Source organism: Barbus barbus (assembly GCF_936440315.1).
Source record: "Barbus barbus genome assembly, chromosome: 12".
Lineage (NCBI taxonomy): Eukaryota > Metazoa > Chordata > Actinopteri > Cypriniformes > Cyprinidae > Barbus > Barbus barbus.
This window is the reverse complement of record NC_136740.1, coordinates 8285623-8307323: the sequence shown is the minus strand read 5'-3', so window position 1 is coordinate 8307323 and position 21701 is coordinate 8285623. Positions and strand designations below refer to the sequence as shown.

At 34.9% G+C, this 21701-nt stretch overlaps 2 protein-coding genes across 2 annotated transcripts in view; one reads left to right on the top strand and one right to left on the bottom strand.

The window, feature by feature from the left end:
* The window catches only part of dnah5 (dynein, axonemal, heavy chain 5), a gene marked incomplete at both ends in the record, with an annotated part of 139794 nt that extends 135172 nt beyond the window's left edge, over positions 1-4622 (top strand). Inside the window, 2 exons of the mRNA XM_079429461.1 lie at positions 1375-1606; positions 4471-4622. Coding sequence (XP_079285587.1) covers positions 1375-1606; positions 4471-4622 — 384 coding nt within the window. The remainder of the gene's footprint in view (positions 1-1374; positions 1607-4470) is intronic.
* A 1241-nt stretch (positions 4623-5863) lies between these two features.
* LOC306877913 (adenylate cyclase type 2-like) overlaps positions 5864-21701 on the bottom strand; it is a 37808-nt gene continuing 21970 nt past the window's right edge. Inside the window, exons 3-22 of the mRNA XM_079429952.1 lie at positions 21276-21387; positions 20976-21103; positions 19367-19525; positions 19094-19226; positions 18711-18887; positions 17718-17761; positions 16772-16852; positions 16602-16671; positions 16302-16399; positions 15930-16014; positions 13225-13362; positions 12655-12774; positions 11482-11666; positions 10448-10532; positions 8151-8309; positions 7563-7709; positions 7195-7302; positions 6898-7012; positions 6515-6639; positions 5864-6253 (exon numbers count right to left, since the gene is read on the bottom strand). Of these exons, the coding sequence (XP_079286078.1) occupies positions 6101-6253; positions 6515-6639; positions 6898-7012; positions 7195-7302; positions 7563-7709; positions 8151-8309; positions 10448-10532; positions 11482-11666; positions 12655-12774; positions 13225-13362; positions 15930-16014; positions 16302-16399; positions 16602-16671; positions 16772-16852; positions 17718-17761; positions 18711-18887; positions 19094-19226; positions 19367-19525; positions 20976-21103; positions 21276-21387 (2422 nt within the window). The 3' untranslated portion in view covers positions 5864-6100. The remainder of the gene's footprint in view (positions 6254-6514; positions 6640-6897; positions 7013-7194; positions 7303-7562; positions 7710-8150; positions 8310-10447; positions 10533-11481; positions 11667-12654; positions 12775-13224; positions 13363-15929; positions 16015-16301; positions 16400-16601; positions 16672-16771; positions 16853-17717; positions 17762-18710; positions 18888-19093; positions 19227-19366; positions 19526-20975; positions 21104-21275; positions 21388-21701) is intronic.

Below are 21701 nucleotides of genomic sequence, written 5' to 3'. Positions count from 1 at the left end.
TCAACTACTGTTGTTTTCTCAGTCGATCAGGTCGTTGTTGGATGCTGGTGTCGCTGGTGGTTTCCAAACTCTTGATTTCTCCATGCCCTCTAACTGACTTCCTCTTTTCTTTTAGCATCCAAATTGCTTGCTTTTCTCTCAGAGTCAGCTCCTTTGTCTTCATCCTGGTTTGTGTGTGTCATCATCGAATGCCAGATGCAGAATGCAGAAGTAATGGATATAACTGATACGACACATTCCCTGCTTTTAATATCTGAAGAATTAATGCAACAGGACACAGCTGATCACTTAGAAAGGCCTGTGAGGCAACTGTTCCAATACTTATGCTCACATCAGATAGAGGGATGAAACTCTAAAACTTCTTAGCTGGTAAAACATATATGTGTTGAACCACCCAATAATGAAATGTGAAATGTGATTCTGTAGTTTTGTCTCATATCCATCTTTTAATCATATTTGTAAATGTCTTGACTCTGTGTATATATATATATATATATATATATATATATATATATATATATATATATATATATATATATATATGAGGGCACTGTACATATATATATTAATATATATATATATTAATTTGCAAGTTATTAGAATTTTATCTTACTTTCTGGTTATATAAAATGCAGAAACTGCACCAAATTTGGTGCGTATTTATGCTCAATTTGAGCCTCTGAATAAAAACTGTTATTTCATATATCAGGCTTTCCAGGGTTAAAATGAATAATGATGCATCCTTTTATTTTTTTTGTTTTGCACCAAATATGATATGTTATGGCGAACATCTGGGATATATCTTCCCTAAACATACTTTTTTTGAGTGGCAGATTAGTCTCTATACGCTTGATATCCCTAAAGGAATCAGTAATAGTGAGTTTAGAGCTCTTTTGGGCTGTGAGGGATCTGCTCAGTGGGACACGTTCTAGCTAATGCCTTGGGGGTAAACAGCTTGCACGAAACAGGATTCTTTTAATTAAAATTGGGCACCCGTCCTGTTTTCTGTTCTCAGCTGTGTTTCTGTGCCAACACCTGCAGCTTTGAGAATAAACTTAGGGAAAGAACCCAGATGCTTCATATCAGTCACAGCTAAAAATGCTTGTTTTTTTTTCCAACACAGATCGGTTTATTGCTTTAATTGAGGGGCAAGAAGGCAAATTCAATTTGGTTTGAGCATTAAAACAACGAGAAGTTTTGTGTGAAATATATCAAATTACTTATATATTGTAATATATTTTAATAAAAAGATAAATTTTATCCTGTTCAGGTTTAAATATCTGTTACACTACACTTTTATTATATTTCTGTGGATGGACATGAGATTTTTCATTTAAGTTATAAGCACTACATGTTAATCATTTAACTTGACAGGAGATCACTCGTGCTAACAAGGGGTGGGCGTTGGACCGCATGGTTCTGTGTAATGAAGTTACAAAATGGATGAAGGATGACGTCACGCAGCCTCCTGCAGAGGGGGTGTATGTTTATGGCCTCTACCTGGAAGGGGCCGGCTGGGACCGCAGGAACTGCAAGCTCATTGATTCAAAACCCAAAGTACTGTTCGAGATGATGCCTGTGGTCAGGATGTACGCAGAGAACAATGGTAAGATGTGTGTGTGTATATATATATATATATATATATACACAGTGGGGCAAATAAGTATTTGATCCATTGCCGATTTTCAAGTTTTCCCAGTAACAAAGAATGGAGAGATCTGTAATTTTCATTGTAGGTACACCTCAACTGTCAGAGACAAAATATTAAAAAAATCCAGAAAGTCACGTTGTATGATTTTTGAATAATTAATTTCCATTTTATTGCATGAAATAAGTATTTGATACAATAAAAAAAATAGAACTTAATATTTGGTACAGAAACCTTTGTTTACAATTACAGAGGTCAGACATTTTCTGTAGTTCTTGACCAGGTTTGCACACACTGCAGATCTTTCAGCTTTTGGTGCTGTCGCTGGGAAACACAGAGTTTCAGCTCCCTCCATAGATTTTCTATTGGGTCCCGGTCTGGAGACTGGCTAGGTCACTCCAGGACCTTGAAATGCTTCTTACGGAGCCACTCCTTAGTTGCCCTTGCTGTGTGTTTGGGGTCATTGTCATGCTGGAAGACCCAGCCACGACCCATCTTCAATGCTCTTACTGAGGGAAGGAGGTTGTTGCCCAAAATCTTGCGATACATGGCCCCATCCATCCTCCCCTCAATACGGTGCAGTCGTCCTGTCCCCTTTGCAGAAAAGCACCCCCAAAGCATGATGTTTCCACCCCCATGCTTCACGGTTGGGTTGGTGTTCTTGGGATTGTACTCATCCTTCTTCCTCCAAACACGGCGAGTGGAGTTTATACCAAAAAGTTATATTTTGGTCTCATCTGACCACATGACCTTCTCCCATCCCTGCTCTGGGTCATCCAGATGTCTTTGGCAAACTTCAGACGGGCCTGGACATGTGCTGGCTTGAGCAGGGGGACCTTGTGCGCGCTGCAGGATTTTAATCCATGACGGTGTAGTGTGTTACTAATGGTAACCGTTGAGACTGTGGTCCCAGCTCTCTTCAGGTCATTGACCAGGTCCTCTCGTGTAGTTCTAGGCTGATCCCTCACCTTTCTCAGGATCATTGATACTCCACGATGCGAGATCTTGCATGGAGCCCCAGTCCAAGGGAGATTGACAGTCATCTTGAATTTCTTACATTTTCTAATAATTGCGCCAACAGTTGTTGTCTTATCACCAAGCTGTTTGCCTATTGTAGCCCATCCCAGCCTTGAGCAAGTCTACAATTTTGTCCCTAGTGTCCTTAGACAGCTCTTTGGTCTTGCCCATAGTGGAGAGGTTGGAGTCTGATTGATTGAGTGTGTGAACAGGTGTCTTTTATACAGGTAATGAGTTCAAACAGGTGCAAATAATACAGGTAATGAGTGGAGGATAGGAGGGCTTCTTAAAGACAAACTAACAGGTCTGTGACAGAATTCTTGCTGGTTGGTAGGTGATCAAATACTTATTTCATGCAATAAAATGGAAGTTAATTATTTAAAAATTATACAATGTGATTTTCTGGATTTTTTTATATTCTGTCTTTCACAGTTGAGGTGTACCTACGATGGAAATTACAGATCTCTCCATTCTTTTTCAGTGGGAAAACATGAAAAATCGGCAGTGTATCAAATACATATTTGCTCCACTGTGTGTGTGTGTGTGTGTGTGTGTGTATATATATATATATATATATATATATATATATATATATTTTTTTTTTTTTTTTTTCTGATTACACTTTGTTCCATACTTTTAAAAGCGCAAAGAAATAAAAATGCAAGGAAATAATGTGCTTCACAGGCAGGAACAGCAAAAACTTGGTAATGAAAACATTTGAATGGAAACGTTTTAAATGAAGGAACATAACAACTTGTCATTTAAAGATGTCGTTGTAATGATCTTCCAGCAGAAATACATGACAAAGAAGAGATTAAAACTAAAAGAAAAAAAAGCATATTGTGGACCTTTTGTGGACCCAGGCTTATAGTTCAAAGACTGTCACACTGATTAATCTTGAATACTGATCTTGGATACTCAGGTGTTAGACTGCACTTGACATAATATTGATTTTCTGACCTAACCAGCCACTATTAATATTTGGTTGAAATAGTAGTGTACACTTAGAATTTTATTACAAATTCAGCTATTGTGTGATTGAATTCTTGATTTTATGCACTTGATAGTAATCAGCAGTTGATGTGGCCAAAACACATGAATTAAAAGGAGGATATCCATATGCCATACAGAGTATATTTGATTTATTTTGCAATATTCAAATAAGTTTAAATCAAGGTTTCGGAATGCACACTGTGAGATGTCATATTTTAAATACCCAGGACGGATTCTTAACTCCAGGTAAATTATGTAAAACATGAATAACGATTTTCTGTTATGTACTAAAATAATTTAGGTCATTTAGGACATAACATAGTGTCATTTGCTTTTAGACAAAGTTAACAAAACAGGTTAAAGACAATATAAGAATGCACTTCAAATAAATTACATGGTAGTTTCACTTTTAGTTGAACTTTTCAGTTTTGTCAAAGGGAGTATTAACTGGAGGGGTGCCAATAGTTATGAAAAGTTATTTTATTTGATTTATTTAAGTGATTTAACTTTAATAAAAGGCTACATTTTATTAAATGTAACATTAAAAGCTAAAAACCAAATAATTTTTTTCCCCCATGGCTACGAAGTGTGCCAATATTTTTGGAGGGCACTGTATGTTAATTTCCCGGGGGGTTGAAATTATATTTTAGCCTAAACTAATGTGATTTGGACTCATTTAAACTATGCAATGGATTAACATTTGCAAGTAAGAATATTTCCTTTTATACCTTTATTTCTTAACTTTTCAGTTAATAGTCTTTTTAGTAAAAGCATGCAAAACCTAATTGCTATATAACTGTATCTTTCCTAAGGTGTCAAAGATCCTCGCTTGTACTCATGTCCAATATATAAAAAGCCTGTTCGAACAGACCTGAACTACATTGCAGCTGTTGACCTGAGAACCAGTCACCCTCCAGAATACTGGATCCTGAGAGGAGTGGCCCTCCTGTGTGATGTCAAATAATTGTCTTTTAAAATGATTGTGCACAAATGTAGAAATTGCCTTTCTGATCTTTTTCTGTATTTTAACTGATGTTTACCCTGAACACTTGAATAAATAAATATGCACAGCTGTCTGTAGCACCATACATAAGATCCTTCGAACCACAGCAAGAGCCTTGACGTCTAAACCTGTAAATCCATAATAAATATTGTCGTCGTACATTGTCATATGCTTTTCTGAGTGCCTCTCAAGACCATCTGCTGGGTCTCGTCTTTAAATGCATGAACCTGTGGATTAAAGGCCAAATGTAAGCCTGCTGATTAACAGCCAAGCTGAAGCGTACTGTCCTACAGTAAACACTCTCAGGTGTACAAGTCAAGGTTTATATGTCTGAACTGTGGAAGAGATTCACCTCAGCTCATTTTTTGCAGCTCAGTAGAGACCATGAGATGCAGTCTAACATTTAAAATTTAAATTCAGAATATGATTTTCAGATTCAGTTATTTTCCATCTGACCCAATCAGACATGGACATGAGTCGCCCAAAATTATTTTTGACAAATATCATCCTAGCACTTAAAAGAAACCATTGAGCAAGTTTGAGAACACAGGACTGTATCACAAAGAGAAACAAATTCAGGTTTTTGGTCAATGGATTGATTGCACGTTGCCATAAAATCTTCATTGAATTATTATTATAGATGTCCCCCCTCTCTCTCACACCTCGTTTCCTGTCAGTATATACTGTCCTATGAAGGCAAAAATGCAGAAAAACAAAACAAAAAAAACAATCATATGTCAGACTTTACAGAGTTAAGTCCCCTTTCATTTGGCGAACTACAACTGAACAATTAATACATTAAGGCATAAATGTAAAGTTCAGAAAAACTACTTTTTTTTTACTGCTGTTTTAGCCCATTATTTGTCCACTTGTGACAATAATGAAACCGAGAAAATATGCAAACACCTCTCAGGACTTGATGACAGTGGTCTAGTGCTCAAAGAAGATTTTCATTAGGAATAAAAACATGGAACAGGCATACAAACAAAGAGTACTATATTGCATTCACAACTCTCAAAGGGATATGTCCCTACTGTCAAAAGCTACATCTATATGCCCTTGGTGTAAATATGTGACATCATGCACAGCATGTTAGTGACACGACACAGGAACATTTAAGTACTAGCTTATTCCTGTAATTTGTCACTACAGTGTATCAAAAACTCTTAACTGTCTTAAAAATAAAGATGCCCTCAGAAAGACAAGTACATATAAAGTTTAATGAAGTTTATAAAAAAGAAAAAGAAAAAAACAATGGCATTAAAACATCAAAACACTTTTTGTTATATTTGATTTTCTTACAAAATAATTGCTACCATACTTACAGTAGTACCCTGTGCACAAACCCTGCCTATGAGACTAGGTGCAATTATTTACAAATGTCTCTTTTATTTCCGTTGGTGGATGTCTGCAGTTCATTGCTTGTTTGATGCTATGCTTCATGGCATTACATTCCCCTGGGATAAAGACCGGCTCATCTCAGTGTGGACGAAGTATGTTTTGAGCTCTCCTTTCCCTTTCACATTTATAATTCCTCTGCATGTGCACATATAGCCTAATGTCTGCAAGATACGACTCGTCTCTTCTGTAACCTGCAAACACACATGCACACAAAGGAATTAAATGGCTTAATGAGTCACCGCACTACATGTTGTTCAAAGCATGAGCATTCTCCTAACTAGAATCCCACTGGTTTTACACACAGAGGGTTACTTTAACTGCAAGCAAACATCTATAAAAGGATTTGAGGCAATTAAAAATATTAAAAACCAATAAAGAAGCAAACGATGGTTCTTTACACTTATTATTAATAATAATAATAATAATAAAACTCTTAATATAAACCTTCTTACCTGTATTTTTCCCAGAACTCCTGTGCTGTCCATTCTGCTTGCTACATTCACTGTGTTGCCCCAGATGTCATACTGGGGCTTCTGAGCTCCAATCACCCCAGCTATCACAGGTCCATGATTAATACCTGCAGATTATGATATACAGATTATTGTAATATGCCAAATTTCATTCATGCTGTTTGTATATATATATATATATATATATTTGACTTTCATGAGCTGTAAGCTCTAATCATCAAAATTAAAACCAAAAAAATGTTTGAAATGTCATGTAATGAATCTAAAATCACTTTTTGAAACAAGTAAAAAAAAGAAAGCAGTTTTTCACGATATTCACATTTTTGGAGATGTACCTGTATATAATCGTTTGAATTTTTACTCACCCACTCTGAGTTTGAAATCATTGAAGGAATGTTTATTGATGACATCAAGCTTCCCCACCAGTGCAAAGGCAAACTCCACCATGGTACCAATGTGCATGTACTGCCTGTCATGCTCCTATAAACACAAAAAAATCTCTTTATTCAAAGAGTAGAGTTGGACCACCAAACTGTTACAAGAATTGAAAGAAATTTATTCAATTATTAAAATAAATAAATAATCAGGATAAAAACTGCATCTGATTCCCATGAACAATTTGCATATTTTCACAGATGACTGCTTGCATACATTCCTGATACCTGTGTATATTCTGGTCCTGGTGTGGCATTAAGTCCAGTGGCTGCCATATATGTGCTTCCAATGGTCTTTATCTTCTCCACTCCACTAAACTTTGGCTTAGAGAGCAACTACACAGGAAAGACAACATAACCATAGCAGAGTTAACATCAAACAAACCATCAAAACTGCTTTGTAAAAAATGACTGCATCATGGTCATTTCTTTTTGACATAATAAGATGAATTTCATGGGCGAATGCAATTCCATAGCAAGCAAGCAGAATTTGCACACTACAGTAAGTTCAAAGTACACTTCAATGGGATAAAATTTAAAGAGTAAAAAAGGAAACAACTTTTTTTCTAAAAGTACCTGAAGAAGCAATATGTTACCTCATCAAAGTCTGCAATGATTTCGTTGAGTAGTCTGAGGCACTCAAGACCCTCCTTGTTTACATCTGATTCTGTGTAGAACTCTTTGAAGTCCGGGATAGAAGCAAACATCACACACACCAGGTCATATGATTGGTGATACAGATCCTGTCATTCACAGAGGAAAAGGCAGCTCAGCCATAAATATCCAAGAACTGACTTTCAAACAGACAGCATTAGTTAAAAGTTATAATCTCAAAAGGTTTTTCTTCAAAGCTATGATTCAACAGAACAAAACATCTGTCAATTGTCAAGTACTTCCAAACATCTAAATTGTGCTTTTAATAAATGTTTGTCTGCTAGTTAAGTATATATTTTTAGGTATGAAGTAAGCCAGTATTATTGAGACATATTAAGACATATTGCCATTTTGTAGTGCTAGAGTCTCTTTTTTCTGAATATATAACACAATATTGTGGTAGCTTTGAAGTAGGGAAGCTCATTCTGTTTTCACCTTGTGAATTTGGGATGCATACCTCCTAATGCAAACGGTATATAAATTGCAGTACAAGCTAGATCTTTAGTTGTTCTTTCCATCTTCATTCTTACCTCGTTCTTCCAGTTCCTGGCCAGAAAGTGCTCTGCTACATGGGCTGGCAGAACGTTTTCCAACAGAACACGATTAAGGTTCTCCATGGTTTCTATCTCCTCACATTCTTTCTTGAACTTGTTCTTCCACAGGAAATCCAACCTACAGTAATATTCATTCTGTTACAAGAGGACACAGAGGTAAAGAGACTGGAGGTCACATCGCTATTTCAGTTACAAACACGACAGAGCAAATCCATATGATAAAAGAAAGTCCTATTTTCATCACACAACATATATACAATTGTGTTCAAAATAATAGCAGTCCAACATCACTAACCATATCAATCACTGTTTTTTGGTAGAAATTATATTTCTACATGGCAAATATTTTATTAGTGGGTATGGTAGAATAATAGAAAACCAACAGACCCAACAGTCATGACATGCATGCTGTCAATTCTGTGTAATTGAATCATTAATTGAAAAGGGCATGTTCAAAATAATAGCAGTGTGGAGTTTAATTAGAGAAGTAAATCATTCTGTGAAAAAACTGGTGTCAAACAAGTGGCCCTTATTTAAGGACGAAGGCAGCAAATGTTGTACTGTGCATTTCTCTCTGAAAATCGGAGTAAAATGGGTCGTTCCAGACATTGTTCAAAAGAATAGCATACTTTGATTAAAAAGTTGATTAGAGAGGGGGAAACATACAAAGACTGCTAGGCTGCTCAGCTAAAATGATATCAAATGCTTTAAAATGGCAACCAAAACCAGAAAGATGTGGAAGAAAATGGAAAGCTACCATTCAAATGGATCGAAGAATAGCCCAAATGGTAAAGACTCAGCCAATGATCAGCTCCAGGGTGATCAAAGAAAGTCTAAAGTTACCTGTGAGTATTGTAACAATTAGAAGATGCCTATGTGAAGCCAAGCTATTGGCAAGAAGCCCCCGCAAAATCCCATTGTTGAAAAAATGAAGAAGTTACAATTTGCCAAAAAACACATTGACTGGCCTAAAGAGAAATGGTGCAATATTTAGTGAAATAATGAAGCAAGATTGTTCTTTATGGGTCTAGGAGCCGCAGACAGTTGAGATCAGTGAGATGATCTCCAAACACTGAATTCAAGCCAAAGTACACTGTGAAGACAGTGAAGCATGGTGGCGCAAGCATCATGATATGGGGATGTTTCTCATACTACGTGTTGGGCCTATTTATCGCATTCCAGGGAACATGGATCAGTTTGAGTACATTAAAATACTTAAAGAGGTTATGTTGCCTTATGCTGAAGAGGAAATGCCCTTGAAATGGGTGTTTCAACAAGACAACAACCCCAAACACACCAGTATGCGAGCAGCATCTTGGTTAAAGACCAACAAGATTAACATTATGGAGTGGCCAGCCCTTTTTTAATCACGCTGCTATTATTTTGAACACAACTGTACGTTCAAAGTACCAATAAACAGTGATGCATTTTCACAGTTTCACTTCAAAGTTTAGGAACTGAGTTGTTTTTTCTTCTTCTTTTTTCTTTTTTCTTTTTCAAAGCCGGATTAGTTTGATAAAATAATAATGATAAAAATAATTTCTTATGTGTATTTACTGAAAACAGAAATAATTTGTAACTGTATAAGTGTCTTGATTTTAATTTTTTTAACAATTTAATGTCAGTGCTAAATAGAAGAATTGATTTCTTATTAATTTCTCTCTCTCTCTCTCTTATATATATATATATTTTTTTTCCATTTAAAATTATACAAATATATTTTCATTTCAAATAAAATGAAAAGCTTGGTCCCACTTTATATTAGGTGGCCTTAACTACTATGTACTTACATTTAAATTAATCACTTGGTACAATGCACTTATTGTGTACATACATGCTTTTACATTGTACTTATATTTTTTAAAAATACCTATATGTAATTACATCTGTAATTAATTTCTGTAAGTACATTTATAATTACTCGTTTAACCCACCCTTAAACCTACCCATACCACCAAACCTGTCCCTAATCTTACCCATATCCCACCTCAATAGCAGCAATAGTGTTTTGTAATACAGTATGAACACAATAAGTACATTGTACTTATTTTTTGATGTAAGTACATAGTAGTTAATAAAGAGTGACCAAAAGCTTTTATATTTCCAATTAATTGATAAAACTTCTTTGTAAAATGTAATTAATGGATATCTTTAACTATTTTATTACAGTAGTCCAATCAGCTTTTCACTGCAGCAGTAGCATTTCTTCCTTCTGTGAACATGCACACACAATATGCAAATAATATAATGATAACCAACATAAGAACACTCACCTGTCTAGCTAGAACAAGCAGAGTGACGAAGAATATAAAGAGAGATACAGAGCCCATGGTTTTCAAGTCTTTCAGAACTCCTGGCCTTGTTTTGATGAGAGACAGAGAGAGAGAGAGAGATAAGACTTGTCAGCATGACTGTTTTTTTGTTGTTGTAACAAATCATGTCATCTGTAGCCCAGGATGGCTAGCAGACCATGTCCACCCCAGCTGTCAATTAGCAGGAAGTGTCTGTGCTGGTTCAGTGATTTATTTTCAACATTCAGCTCTGATTTCTAGAATAAAATCTGTAATCCTCAGGAAACTGATGAGCATGAAGTAAATCCAAATTTTCTTTTGCTGTGCTAGTTTTGGTCATAAATGAGCCAAATATATCAGTTTTTGGATTATTGCATGAATTGTTTGACACAAAAATCCTATCATCATTTATTAATCTGATGGTTTAATGTATACATATGGATACCTATGATTACCATATGAGAGCAGATTTGACTAGCTTCTGTACACCATAAGCATAATATACTAAATAAATAAATGTTTAACATTATAATTATAGAGACATATATAGAGAGAACATACATACTTACAATACTTAGCAAAAAGTATGTGGACACACCCTTCTGCTTAATAGGGCCTTAAATCCAGTGAAAACAAATCCCAATGCTACAACATACAATGACATCTGGATAATTGTGTGCTTGGCACATTGCAGCAACAGTTTGTGGAGAACTGTTTTCTGTCCCAGCGTGACCCGTGCGCACAAAGTGAGATCTTAAAGAAATGGTTTACCACGTCTGGTGTGGACATGACTGACTTGTATAAAAAAAATATATATATATAAAAGCATAGACCTGAAACCTACTGAGCATTTAAATGCTCACTGCACAATTATTTTGTCCGAAAAAAGAGGAATGTAAGTCGTTATATTTAGAAGTAAAGGAAGGACTGACTTTCTATTAATGTCAATGCCCAACCACATATTAGTGTATTGGTCCCTACATATAGACCATATAGTGTATATAACAAGTTCTCACCTATCCAGGATCTCTGTTTTGTAGAGGAATTTACTGTACTCGTCCAGCAGGGATGCGTGTGTTTGAAGTATGATGACGCTGTAGAGCACCACGGCTGTTAGCATGATGAGCATTTTCAGCTCATAGTTGATCCTCAGAAACACTGAGCAGGAAATCAGGCCAAGAATGCAACTGTAGATAAAATACTAATGGCAGAAACAACAGAAATCATAAATATTGTGTTGTGACTGTAAAAACCCCACTTATGTTCTTACTATATTTGAATCAATGGTGATAAAACATGGATAAAAAAAAAAAATCAGTCAGCTATTCTCTATCAACTAAAAAGCTATGCAACTTGTTAAACGGTAAACACTATGTGATGCTTTGAATTCATGCGTTTAAGGACTGTTCTTCAGGCTGAACTGCCTTTTGACTTCTGTATAAACAGTAAAAACATATTTCCAAAGTGTATGAAACAAAATTAAAAGCAAGATAATGTTGTATATTAGAAATATTTCAGCATTGTATAATTATGTAATTAAATCCCTGTTTGAAAAACTGGGTTAATCTGCATTAGTCATGAAATCATAATCCAATAACATCATAGATGTTCAAAAAGAAATCAGATGTGCAAACTGACCTTCACACTGAATAGTTTTCCATGAGTTAGAAAAGTAGCTATTGATACATTGATGCTATACTGTATTATGCATTGCGTATATGCTCAAGAAACCTCTTTTGGCTGAAATTCATTTGTTAACAGTAATTTCACATTTTGGAAACATTTTTTTACATTAAAATGTGAACAACCTCATTGCACAAAATCACAAATGAATGCCTTGTTGTTAATTACCAGCTATTTTATAATTTCAGCAGAAAATTAATTGCCCTTTTTCAGGATACTGTATTTTGAATAGAATTTTGTAAAAAATTAGAATTTGCATAATTTACACCTCAAGAAAAGAGAAATAAAGGCAGTTGAAAGTGAGAGGACGTTTCTGTTTTTGCCTAGTTTATAATGAATGTTATTTCACATGTTACCTATAATGCTGGTCAAAAGTCCAAGAAAGGACACATACTAGATAGTTTCCACATTTAATCTTCGGATTTACAGTCTGAAGGTCCATCAAAGGAACTTTTTGATTTTATTAAAAATGGCAAAAAGGACAAACAGCAATATAGTTAACTCACAGGAAGGTAGAATGTGTTGTTGTCCAGATAATATATGGGATGTCCATCAGGCTGAAGAAAAGTCTCATTTGATGCATTATAAACAGTATCTGTGGATGTTAGGTTGTCTTCTACAAAGAACTGCAGGAGATAATTAAAATGTAATGATTTTTTTTGCACAATAAAATGCACAATAAAAAATACAGAAAGTGTTATCGATAGTTATTGCACAGCGACAGTTACATCAGGTAAGTTAAAACACAGCAACATGTTTTGTTCTTTAAATGATATAAACATGTACAATACAAGATTTAAATCGACACATTTCTTTCATATTTGTTTACAAACAGTGACATATGCCGCAAGTGGAATGGCCAAATCTGGAGGCCAAACAGGCCTCTGCAGCCAGGGCACAGATGGACTCAAATATCTGCCAAGAAACTCTGCAATAACGCATGTCAGACTACTGCGGTCAAGGGCCCTAATGTAATGTGTGTGATCCAATTAGGGAGCATCTCAGTGTCTTATTTGTAAGACCATAAGCACAAAAGTATTCATATGAAATTTCCTGGATCATTGTGGTTGACATACCATATTGAAGACAGCCATGATCAGGATGAGGGCTGTGGTTGCCATGGTGAGGGTGATGCGTGGCCAGGGCTTGTTGGCGATGATTCCCGAGGATCTAAGGATCCAGAGCCAAGATGCGGAGGCTGTCTTATCGCAATGCTAAAGTTGGTCAACATGAATAAAAAATAAATAAATAAATACATGCATACATACATTCATAAAGATGCATATCAAATCAGTAAAATCTTTAATTCATAAAATTAAAAAAGATGATCAGAAAGAATGTCTGAACTAATTTGTCTTCAGTATAATTTGTTATTATAAAATAATTAAAATACACAATAGAACATATATATATATATATATATATATATATATATATATATACATATATATATATATATATATATATATATATATATATATATATACACTGTATACAGTATACACACACACACATTAGTGCATTACTGAATGATGTGGTTGGTTGTTTGGATGAATTGTATTATTGTGATATGCCTTAGGAAATCTGGATAACACATCCTCATCAGACTGTTATCACAAGGTCATGGTGGAGAATAAACATGATTCACTTCATTTCACGCACCAGTTTTCTTTCCTTGTACATTTGGGAATTCTTACTGCGGTTGATGCTTTTTTGGGAAATAATAAAAAAAGCTACCTAAGAGCTGAGTAAGAATAACTATCACAGTATTGAGCAAGCATAAGACCTTCCAAAATTTACACAATGAAATAAACGTCAGCACCAACCTGTACAAACATTAAACTCTAACCTCTGTTACCATCTGTTTCAAACTTCTTTATACTGTGAGAACAAAGATCAATTCGATTTTAATGGAAGATTGTCAGTGATTTATGTAAAATATATATAGCATAATATATTTAATTTAGTCTATGACTACCAACAGATGAGGAATTTACCAATGGCATCTATTTGTTGTATTTGGGTTGTGACTGAAAAATGAGTAGGCGATTTGTTTTCTTGGATACTGTGTTAACTTAATTAACCATACAAGCATTTGTAAAAATACAAAATTATATAAGGCAAAAGAAAATAATGTAACACTTTACAATAAGGTTCATTAATTAACATTACTTAACTACATCAGTTAACATGAACTAAGAATGAACAGTATTCTACGGCATTTATTAATCTTAGTTCATGTTAATTTCAGCAGTTAATAATGCATTATTAAAATCACAAGTTGTGTTTGTTAACATTAGTTAATGCACTGTGAACTAACATGAACAAACAATGAACTAACATTATCAAAGATTATTAAATAATGTAATAAATGTATTGTTCATTGTTAGTTAATACATTAACTAATGTTAACAAATGACACCTTATTGTAAAGTGTTACCGAAAATAAAATTAAAAACTCCATTAAACACAGTTTACATATATGTCCAAAGTGAAATAGGGGCGAAACCAGTTGAGAACCACTGCGCTTCCCTTTGTGAAAAAGACATGTTTTTGTGCTAAATCTACATGCTCGGTTCACTTGTTGTTGTTTTTTCATGGCCATGACATATTAAACTGTGGGTTTATTTGTCATGAAAATGTGTTGTGGCCACAAGATATTAAATTGTTGGAATGTCATAGTATGCCGAGGCCATGACATACATACATTAACTAGTGGCCACAAGATCAATATATAGACAGGATTCAAATGAAGTTTATTGCAAATCTCACCCTACTTTCTAAATCCATTATTATTATTATAATATTAACTGTTATGTCACCTTCATATTTCTCTATATCTAACTGACGTTCAGCTTTATTAGGTTACTTAAAGTTGTAAAGTAAAGTAACAATTTGTTAATTTTTTAAATAATTTTTTATTTTGGATCTTAAATATTAGGCTGTATTAGTAAGTAAAATTATAAACATGTTCTGTTGAGGAATGAATCTATCACACTCCCACAAATTAATAGCTTGTGGCTATGACATCGTATCATGTTCCTACTAGTTACAATGTCGTGTCCATGACAAAATGAAGTGAACCAAATATGTCCTCTCTAGGTCACTGACACTGTATACTTAAGAAATTACATAAAGATGGCTCAGAAAGCTCTCTTAAGTTCAACTAATTGTATTTAATACACAATTGAACTACAATACAGTTTCATTTAATTGTAAACAACATGCAATTAAGTGTTCAAAACCATTACATTCAACTTGCACTTCAATTTATTATTTTATTATAATAAGTATTATTTTTAAAAGTATACTGAAGTGTACGTCTTTGTACCAAATCCCCCAAACAATAGCAGACATTATGTGTTTCTTCCAAAAAGATTTCACTATAATTAAACAAGAATCTAGTTAGCTAAAGTAAACAAGTTTGCCTGACGAAGACCTTGTCAAAACAATGTGTTTATTTTAATAAATTGATCTTTGGGAACAGCAGGTGCAGTGTGCCGATTCTTGTTTACTTATAGTGAAGTGCTTCATTTGATAGAGCACCTGCCTACAATTTCTGGATGTGCACATATTATATATATATATATATATATATATATATATATATATATATATATATATATATATATATATATATATATATATATATATATATTCTCCCAAAAAGAACAAACAGCACTATAATGTAATGTACACTGTGTTAAACGAATGATTGGGTTTTGCTAAAACAGTGTTAAAATAATTTTTCAAACAATCAATAGATTATATTGGTACTTACCAAGAAATGCCCAATGAAGCAAATGAGCAGAATCACAGACAGAATTAAGAAAGACATTCCAAATGATATTCCCAATATTGCAGTTCTGAAATAGACAGAAAGCACATGGAGTCTAAAATCACAAACGGAAGAAAGTGAGAACAGGTGTTCTCGCTCACAAATTCATCCTGGCATCTCCAGTTCACTACAGTGAAGACTTAAATAAAGACCTTTTGTAACAGAAATGAACATAAGTCAGTAGAAATGAAGAATTCTATGTTAAAAAAAATATTTATATGTATTTAGATACAGATTGCATTCTTTAAACCCTTCTATGGCATTTCCTGTGTTGTCATGCATTGTGAAACAGGTGCAGAATATGAACAAACTTACTTTGGCAGAACCAGGATCTGCACAATGAAAATGCAGAAGAATATCAAGCAGGCACAGGTGACGTAATATTTGAAGGCCGGCAGGGTCGTTGCTCTATACTGCAGGGAAAGGACACACTTTTCTCATACTGAATCTAACAATTTGGCATTTTTAATTTAGTTGACTGATTTGTCTCATTCTGTCTTGTCGTGGATGACAAACAGGTTTACATTTCAATTACTGATATGGTGATGTATCATTAAAACACTATGGATGACTCTAGTTCAAATTAACATAAGCTTACAAAGTATCAGTGCTTACCTCTTTTTCCAATGTTTTATTGTGGAAAAACAAAGATATTCTCTGAATGTCCTCCGATTTGAGCCATTGTCTATGGAAATAAAAAGACACGTATAGATAAAACCTATCAACAAAGAACTGGAACATTAAACACCATGGGAAAAATAAAGCAGAGATATGAGATGACCTACTTTTGAGAATTGATGCCATCAAAAGTTCGAATCATCCTCTCGTTGAGTTCCTCCTCAAAACGCTTCTTCTGAGATTTTGTTCTGAGGAGGACACTGACTTATTAATGACTCTGTCTAGGTGGCTCTTAGGCATGCATTCATAAACATAAATAACTTTACCATTTCAATTAATTCTATACATATTAATTGTACTGTATGTATTTAAATACTATGTTTACTGCAAAAAGGTCAAAACTAGGATAACTAGGATTTAGAACAGATTCCCATATGCGGAGTGTCTATTTACACTAAGTGCAAATAGCCCATCTTGTTGGCAAAGGCCATTTACACTAACTCCACCCACTAACGTGTGATTGGGTTAGTCAACATTAAAAAATGAAGCTAATTCAACATCAGTTTCAGTGGCGTCGATAGTAACGCGCATGCTTTTTGAGGCGAGCGACCCGAGTCCTAGCCCACCTTTTGCCAAACATTTTTTTCTCCCTTTTCAAATCTCATATCACATCAGAAAGGCATTTATTTTCAATAAAAATTAAGGAAATAATCAAAAATTTGAAAATAAAGTATCGGGTAGGGTTAGGGTAGGTGTAGGGAGGGCTTTATTGTCCCAATAAGGTGGCATCCATTTAATAAATTTGAATTGAATTTATAATTTACACTCAGTACGTTATTATTGCGTACTGTTTTATAATGTACTACAATACTGAGGTGCAGATAATTGCCACTATTTGCAATAAGTAGTATAAATAGCACAAAATCTTGCTATTTTAACATAGTGTAAATAGAATCTATTGCTATTTGCACTTAGTATAAATAGAATCCATCGCTATTTGCACTTAGTGCAAATAGCCGCTGCCTTAAATATGTCACCTACTGTAGCATAACTGTCCTTTAGTATAGGCTCAAAAAAGGTTACTGTTGGAAAAAGATATAGAAGTTAAATCACCTCTCTGAACGCCTCTGAAAGTGGTACTGGCCCATGGGGACATCCTGTAAATAAGAAAAGAGTAGGTGATGAGTCATTTTAGCAGTAGGGACATCTCAAACAAATAAAAGCCACAAGAACAAAAGCTGTTTTTATATGTTTTTACGTCATGTGACAATCTAGTTCTATATTACGGAGACCCTAAGAGCTCATGGTGGTGGAAAGATTTCGGGGTGGGTGAAAAAAATTTGGGGTGGGAGGAAAAAATATTTTTCAAATCTTTTGCGTTCCCTCGCAAAACTTTGCGTTCTCTCGCAAAGATGTTTGCGTTCTCTCGCAAAACTTTGCGTTCTCTCGCAAAGATGTTTGCGTTCCCTCGCAAAACTTTACGTTCTCTGCTTTGCGAGAGAACGCAAAGTTTTGCGAGGGAACACAAAGTTTTGCGAGGGAACGCAAACATCTTTGCGAGAGAACGCAAAAGATTTGAAAAATATTTTTTCCTCCCACCCCGAATTATTTTCACCCACCCCGAAATCTTTCCACCACCATGAGCTCTAAGGGGCTCCGTACTATATAGTTAAATCTAGTAGTATATGTACATATATTATATTTGCGTATGGGCCTGGTGGGTCTTGAACGGTAAATAGGATGAAAATACGATGAATACAAATATTACAACTAACTATATAATTGTGCATAGTTAGAATAATATTTGCATTTATTTATTTATTTTTATTTTACATCAAAAACTGATTTACTTCAATATATTAATTTTACCAAGTGTTTACAAGAATGAAACTTCTGCTGCTATTTATGAATTTTAAAAAGTTATTGGTAATTTTTAATATATTTAAAAAATTATAATTTAAGGACATTTTTATTTACTTTTGTACATTAAGCAGTTTAACTTTAAAATCACCGCTCTAAAATCTAGACCCTGAAAAAAAAGAAGAAGAAAGAGGACAGTTGAGAGCTTCTATTGTAGAGTTCACAGTGTCTCATAGGTAAGCTCACAGCGGTGTTGATTTTTCCGTTCTCATTGGTCATGCTGTCTCTGTGGTGAAGGTTGGCAAAAGGCTTGGCTGCACCCCATGACTCCAGGTATCTGGTCATCCTCACTGAAGCTCTCATTTTAGCCCCATCGATGGTGTGTCTGGGTCTGTAGTGGTGCTGAGGACTTTTTCTCTCTGCCTGAAAAACAAAACAGACCACAGTCTAGACAAACTTCACTAAACCTACTCAGCTGCATTTAGTAAGTGCCTTGGATAGCTTAGCAACATGATACATATTACCACAAGATTTTGTAACGACAGCAGCACTGGCAATAATAGCTAGGTTTTGAAAGAAAGCTTTAGACTTGAAGGAAACATAAGCGACTGTTCATTTGTTTTTCATACCTTTGGGTTGATCACTAAGTAGGTTACAACTCCATGCTCTTTTAGATAAGGATCACGCTCCTGGCCATCTCCGTCTTCAACCTTATATGCCCCATTCAAGTGCTCAAGAGTCACTGAGGTAATGTGGACTCGTCTATTCATCAAGAACTTGCAATTACTATCGTTTATCTCACCAGATTGTCAACAGTTTCACATCTTCTACAAACTTAAAATGCATATTATAATTATGAAAAATTAAACAAACAATAAAATAAAAACCCCACAATGGCTTACCCGGGTACACCACCTGCTTCCATGTGATTGGCTAAAGTCACATCATGAGACCAGACATCATATTGCCATTTCTGGAGGCCAATCACACCACAGAGAACGTTTCCAGAGTGAACACCAACTCGCATGTTAATGTCCACTCCTGTGGCGTCTCGCACTTTCCTATACAGAAAAGGAAGAAGAAAATAACAAGACACCCCATCACACACAAGAGCATCGATTTAACCTTATACCATAACATGATTAGAAACACATTGAGACAAGAGACATGGCTTTGACCTTTTAAAAGGCACAACCTTTTGAATGTTGTTTTTGTCACTCCAATTCACAAGTTGCAAGAGATGCATAAAAAGTGGTGAGCATAACCCTGTTGAAAATTAATCATTTAGTCACCCTGTTGTTCCAAACCTGTGACTTTCTGTCTTCTGAAGCCATACAGTTGCATCATGTGGGGACAGACTAAAATTTACATTAACTCGTAGCTCTTAAATATTTCTTTAGCACATTCAAACCTGCAGTTTCGTGATCAATCACAAGTGATAACAGACCCTGATCAATATGATTTTGTAATTTATTAAGAAGTTTAATTTTTGTGTTAATTATTCATTTTATAAAATGGTGCTGATCTATAACATATTTATTAGCACTTGGTTTCTACACTATGGCTTAGAATAAGTACTCAAAACAATATAGCATTTTCATAGAATATTCATAAAATTTACTTTTTTTTGAGTTGATAATATGTTATTTTACAACACTGTGATTCCGATGAGTTTTCTTGCAATCCTTTAACAGGAATTCACAGCATATTTTCCATCACCACAATTTGACAGCAACTACTAATAGAGAGATTTAATTCTTCCAAGTTTCTGCAGAATAGGTAGAGATGAGAGAAAGACAGCTCTCTCGTCTAGACTCAGCACCAGTCATTTTCCACAGTCTGACCTCTGAGGCCTCCGACTCATTATCGGGATGGCCAGGTATCATGTCCTTCACAGCAGCACTGGGCCGAGACCAATCAGCCCCTCTGCGCGGAGGATTATAGGACTGGAATAGAAGCTTTGCTGCTGGACTGACTCTACCTAAATTCTATCATAGAAATAGAGCACACCGTTTACTTAAATCCTGGTCTGTTTACTGTATAATAAAATTCTTTTAATTTGATTCAAATTGAAGTTACATGTAAATAGAAACAGAATGATGATTTAAATCACATATGTTCTAATCTCCTGTGGTAATGTGCAATAAAGCCAGATGTTCACAGTGTTGTTCTTTAGAGACAACGCATGAAGAGGTCTTCAGAATATATAAAAATTATGAACCTAGAACAGATGTTTTCAAGCTATAAAATAAATAAGATTATAAAAGATATAAATAATCTTTCAGCAAAGTTCGAAAAAACCCCACAGATGTACAAGCTCTTTGGAAATGTACAGTTTGACAGCTGTTTAGACTGGTGGTTCTCAATTGATTTTGCTGCAGAACCCAGATTGTAGACCTTAAGTACCAAAATTGTTTATTGTAGTATTTAGTAGTAGTAGTAGTAGTACAAATTAGTATTAAAAACACCAGCTGAGAACCACTGATAGCAGACATGTGGGGCTGAACTTACTTAATAGCTTCGCACATGTCAAGACCCATCTTCACACAGTTTTTGGCATGATTTGGCAAGGATTCTGGGAGGCCAGATACACAGTAATAACAGTCCCCTAAAATTTTTATTCTCATACATTCATTTTCCTGAAACACACAGAAACAATCAAGAAGGTCAACAGCCATAAAAAAATTGAAATTAAGTTTGAAATTATCTGTTACATTTGGTTTGAGTTTTACAAAGTAATACATTTTCCAAACCAGAAGGTTTATATCAATAAAGTGCATGTCAGTGACTGGACTAGGAGATCCAGCTTACCTTGGCAATCTGGTCAAATTTTCCAAATAGCTCATTCAACATATGGACTAGCTCTCCAGGTGAGCAATCGCTGGCCAAGCGGGTAAATCCAACAATGTCAGCATACAAAATACTGTAAGAGAACATAAATTTGCATGTGTGACTCAGGACTGGAAAAATAAATTTATTTAGATTAACGTTTTTTATGCATCTGATGCTGTTTAATTGCTTTGGGTTTATTGTATTTCCCATGCAGCAGAACAATAGAATAATCCTAATGGCGATGTTCCCCTCAGACCATAACAGAATGAACCACCACAAGAAAAGCATCCTCAGAATATTGTGTTTCTCAAGATCTCTGCGTGTCTGAACGTGTGTCACTTCATGTGATGATTATTTTGTATTCTTTTAAATCTCTGACCTTTTCATTTCTGTGCATTACAGACA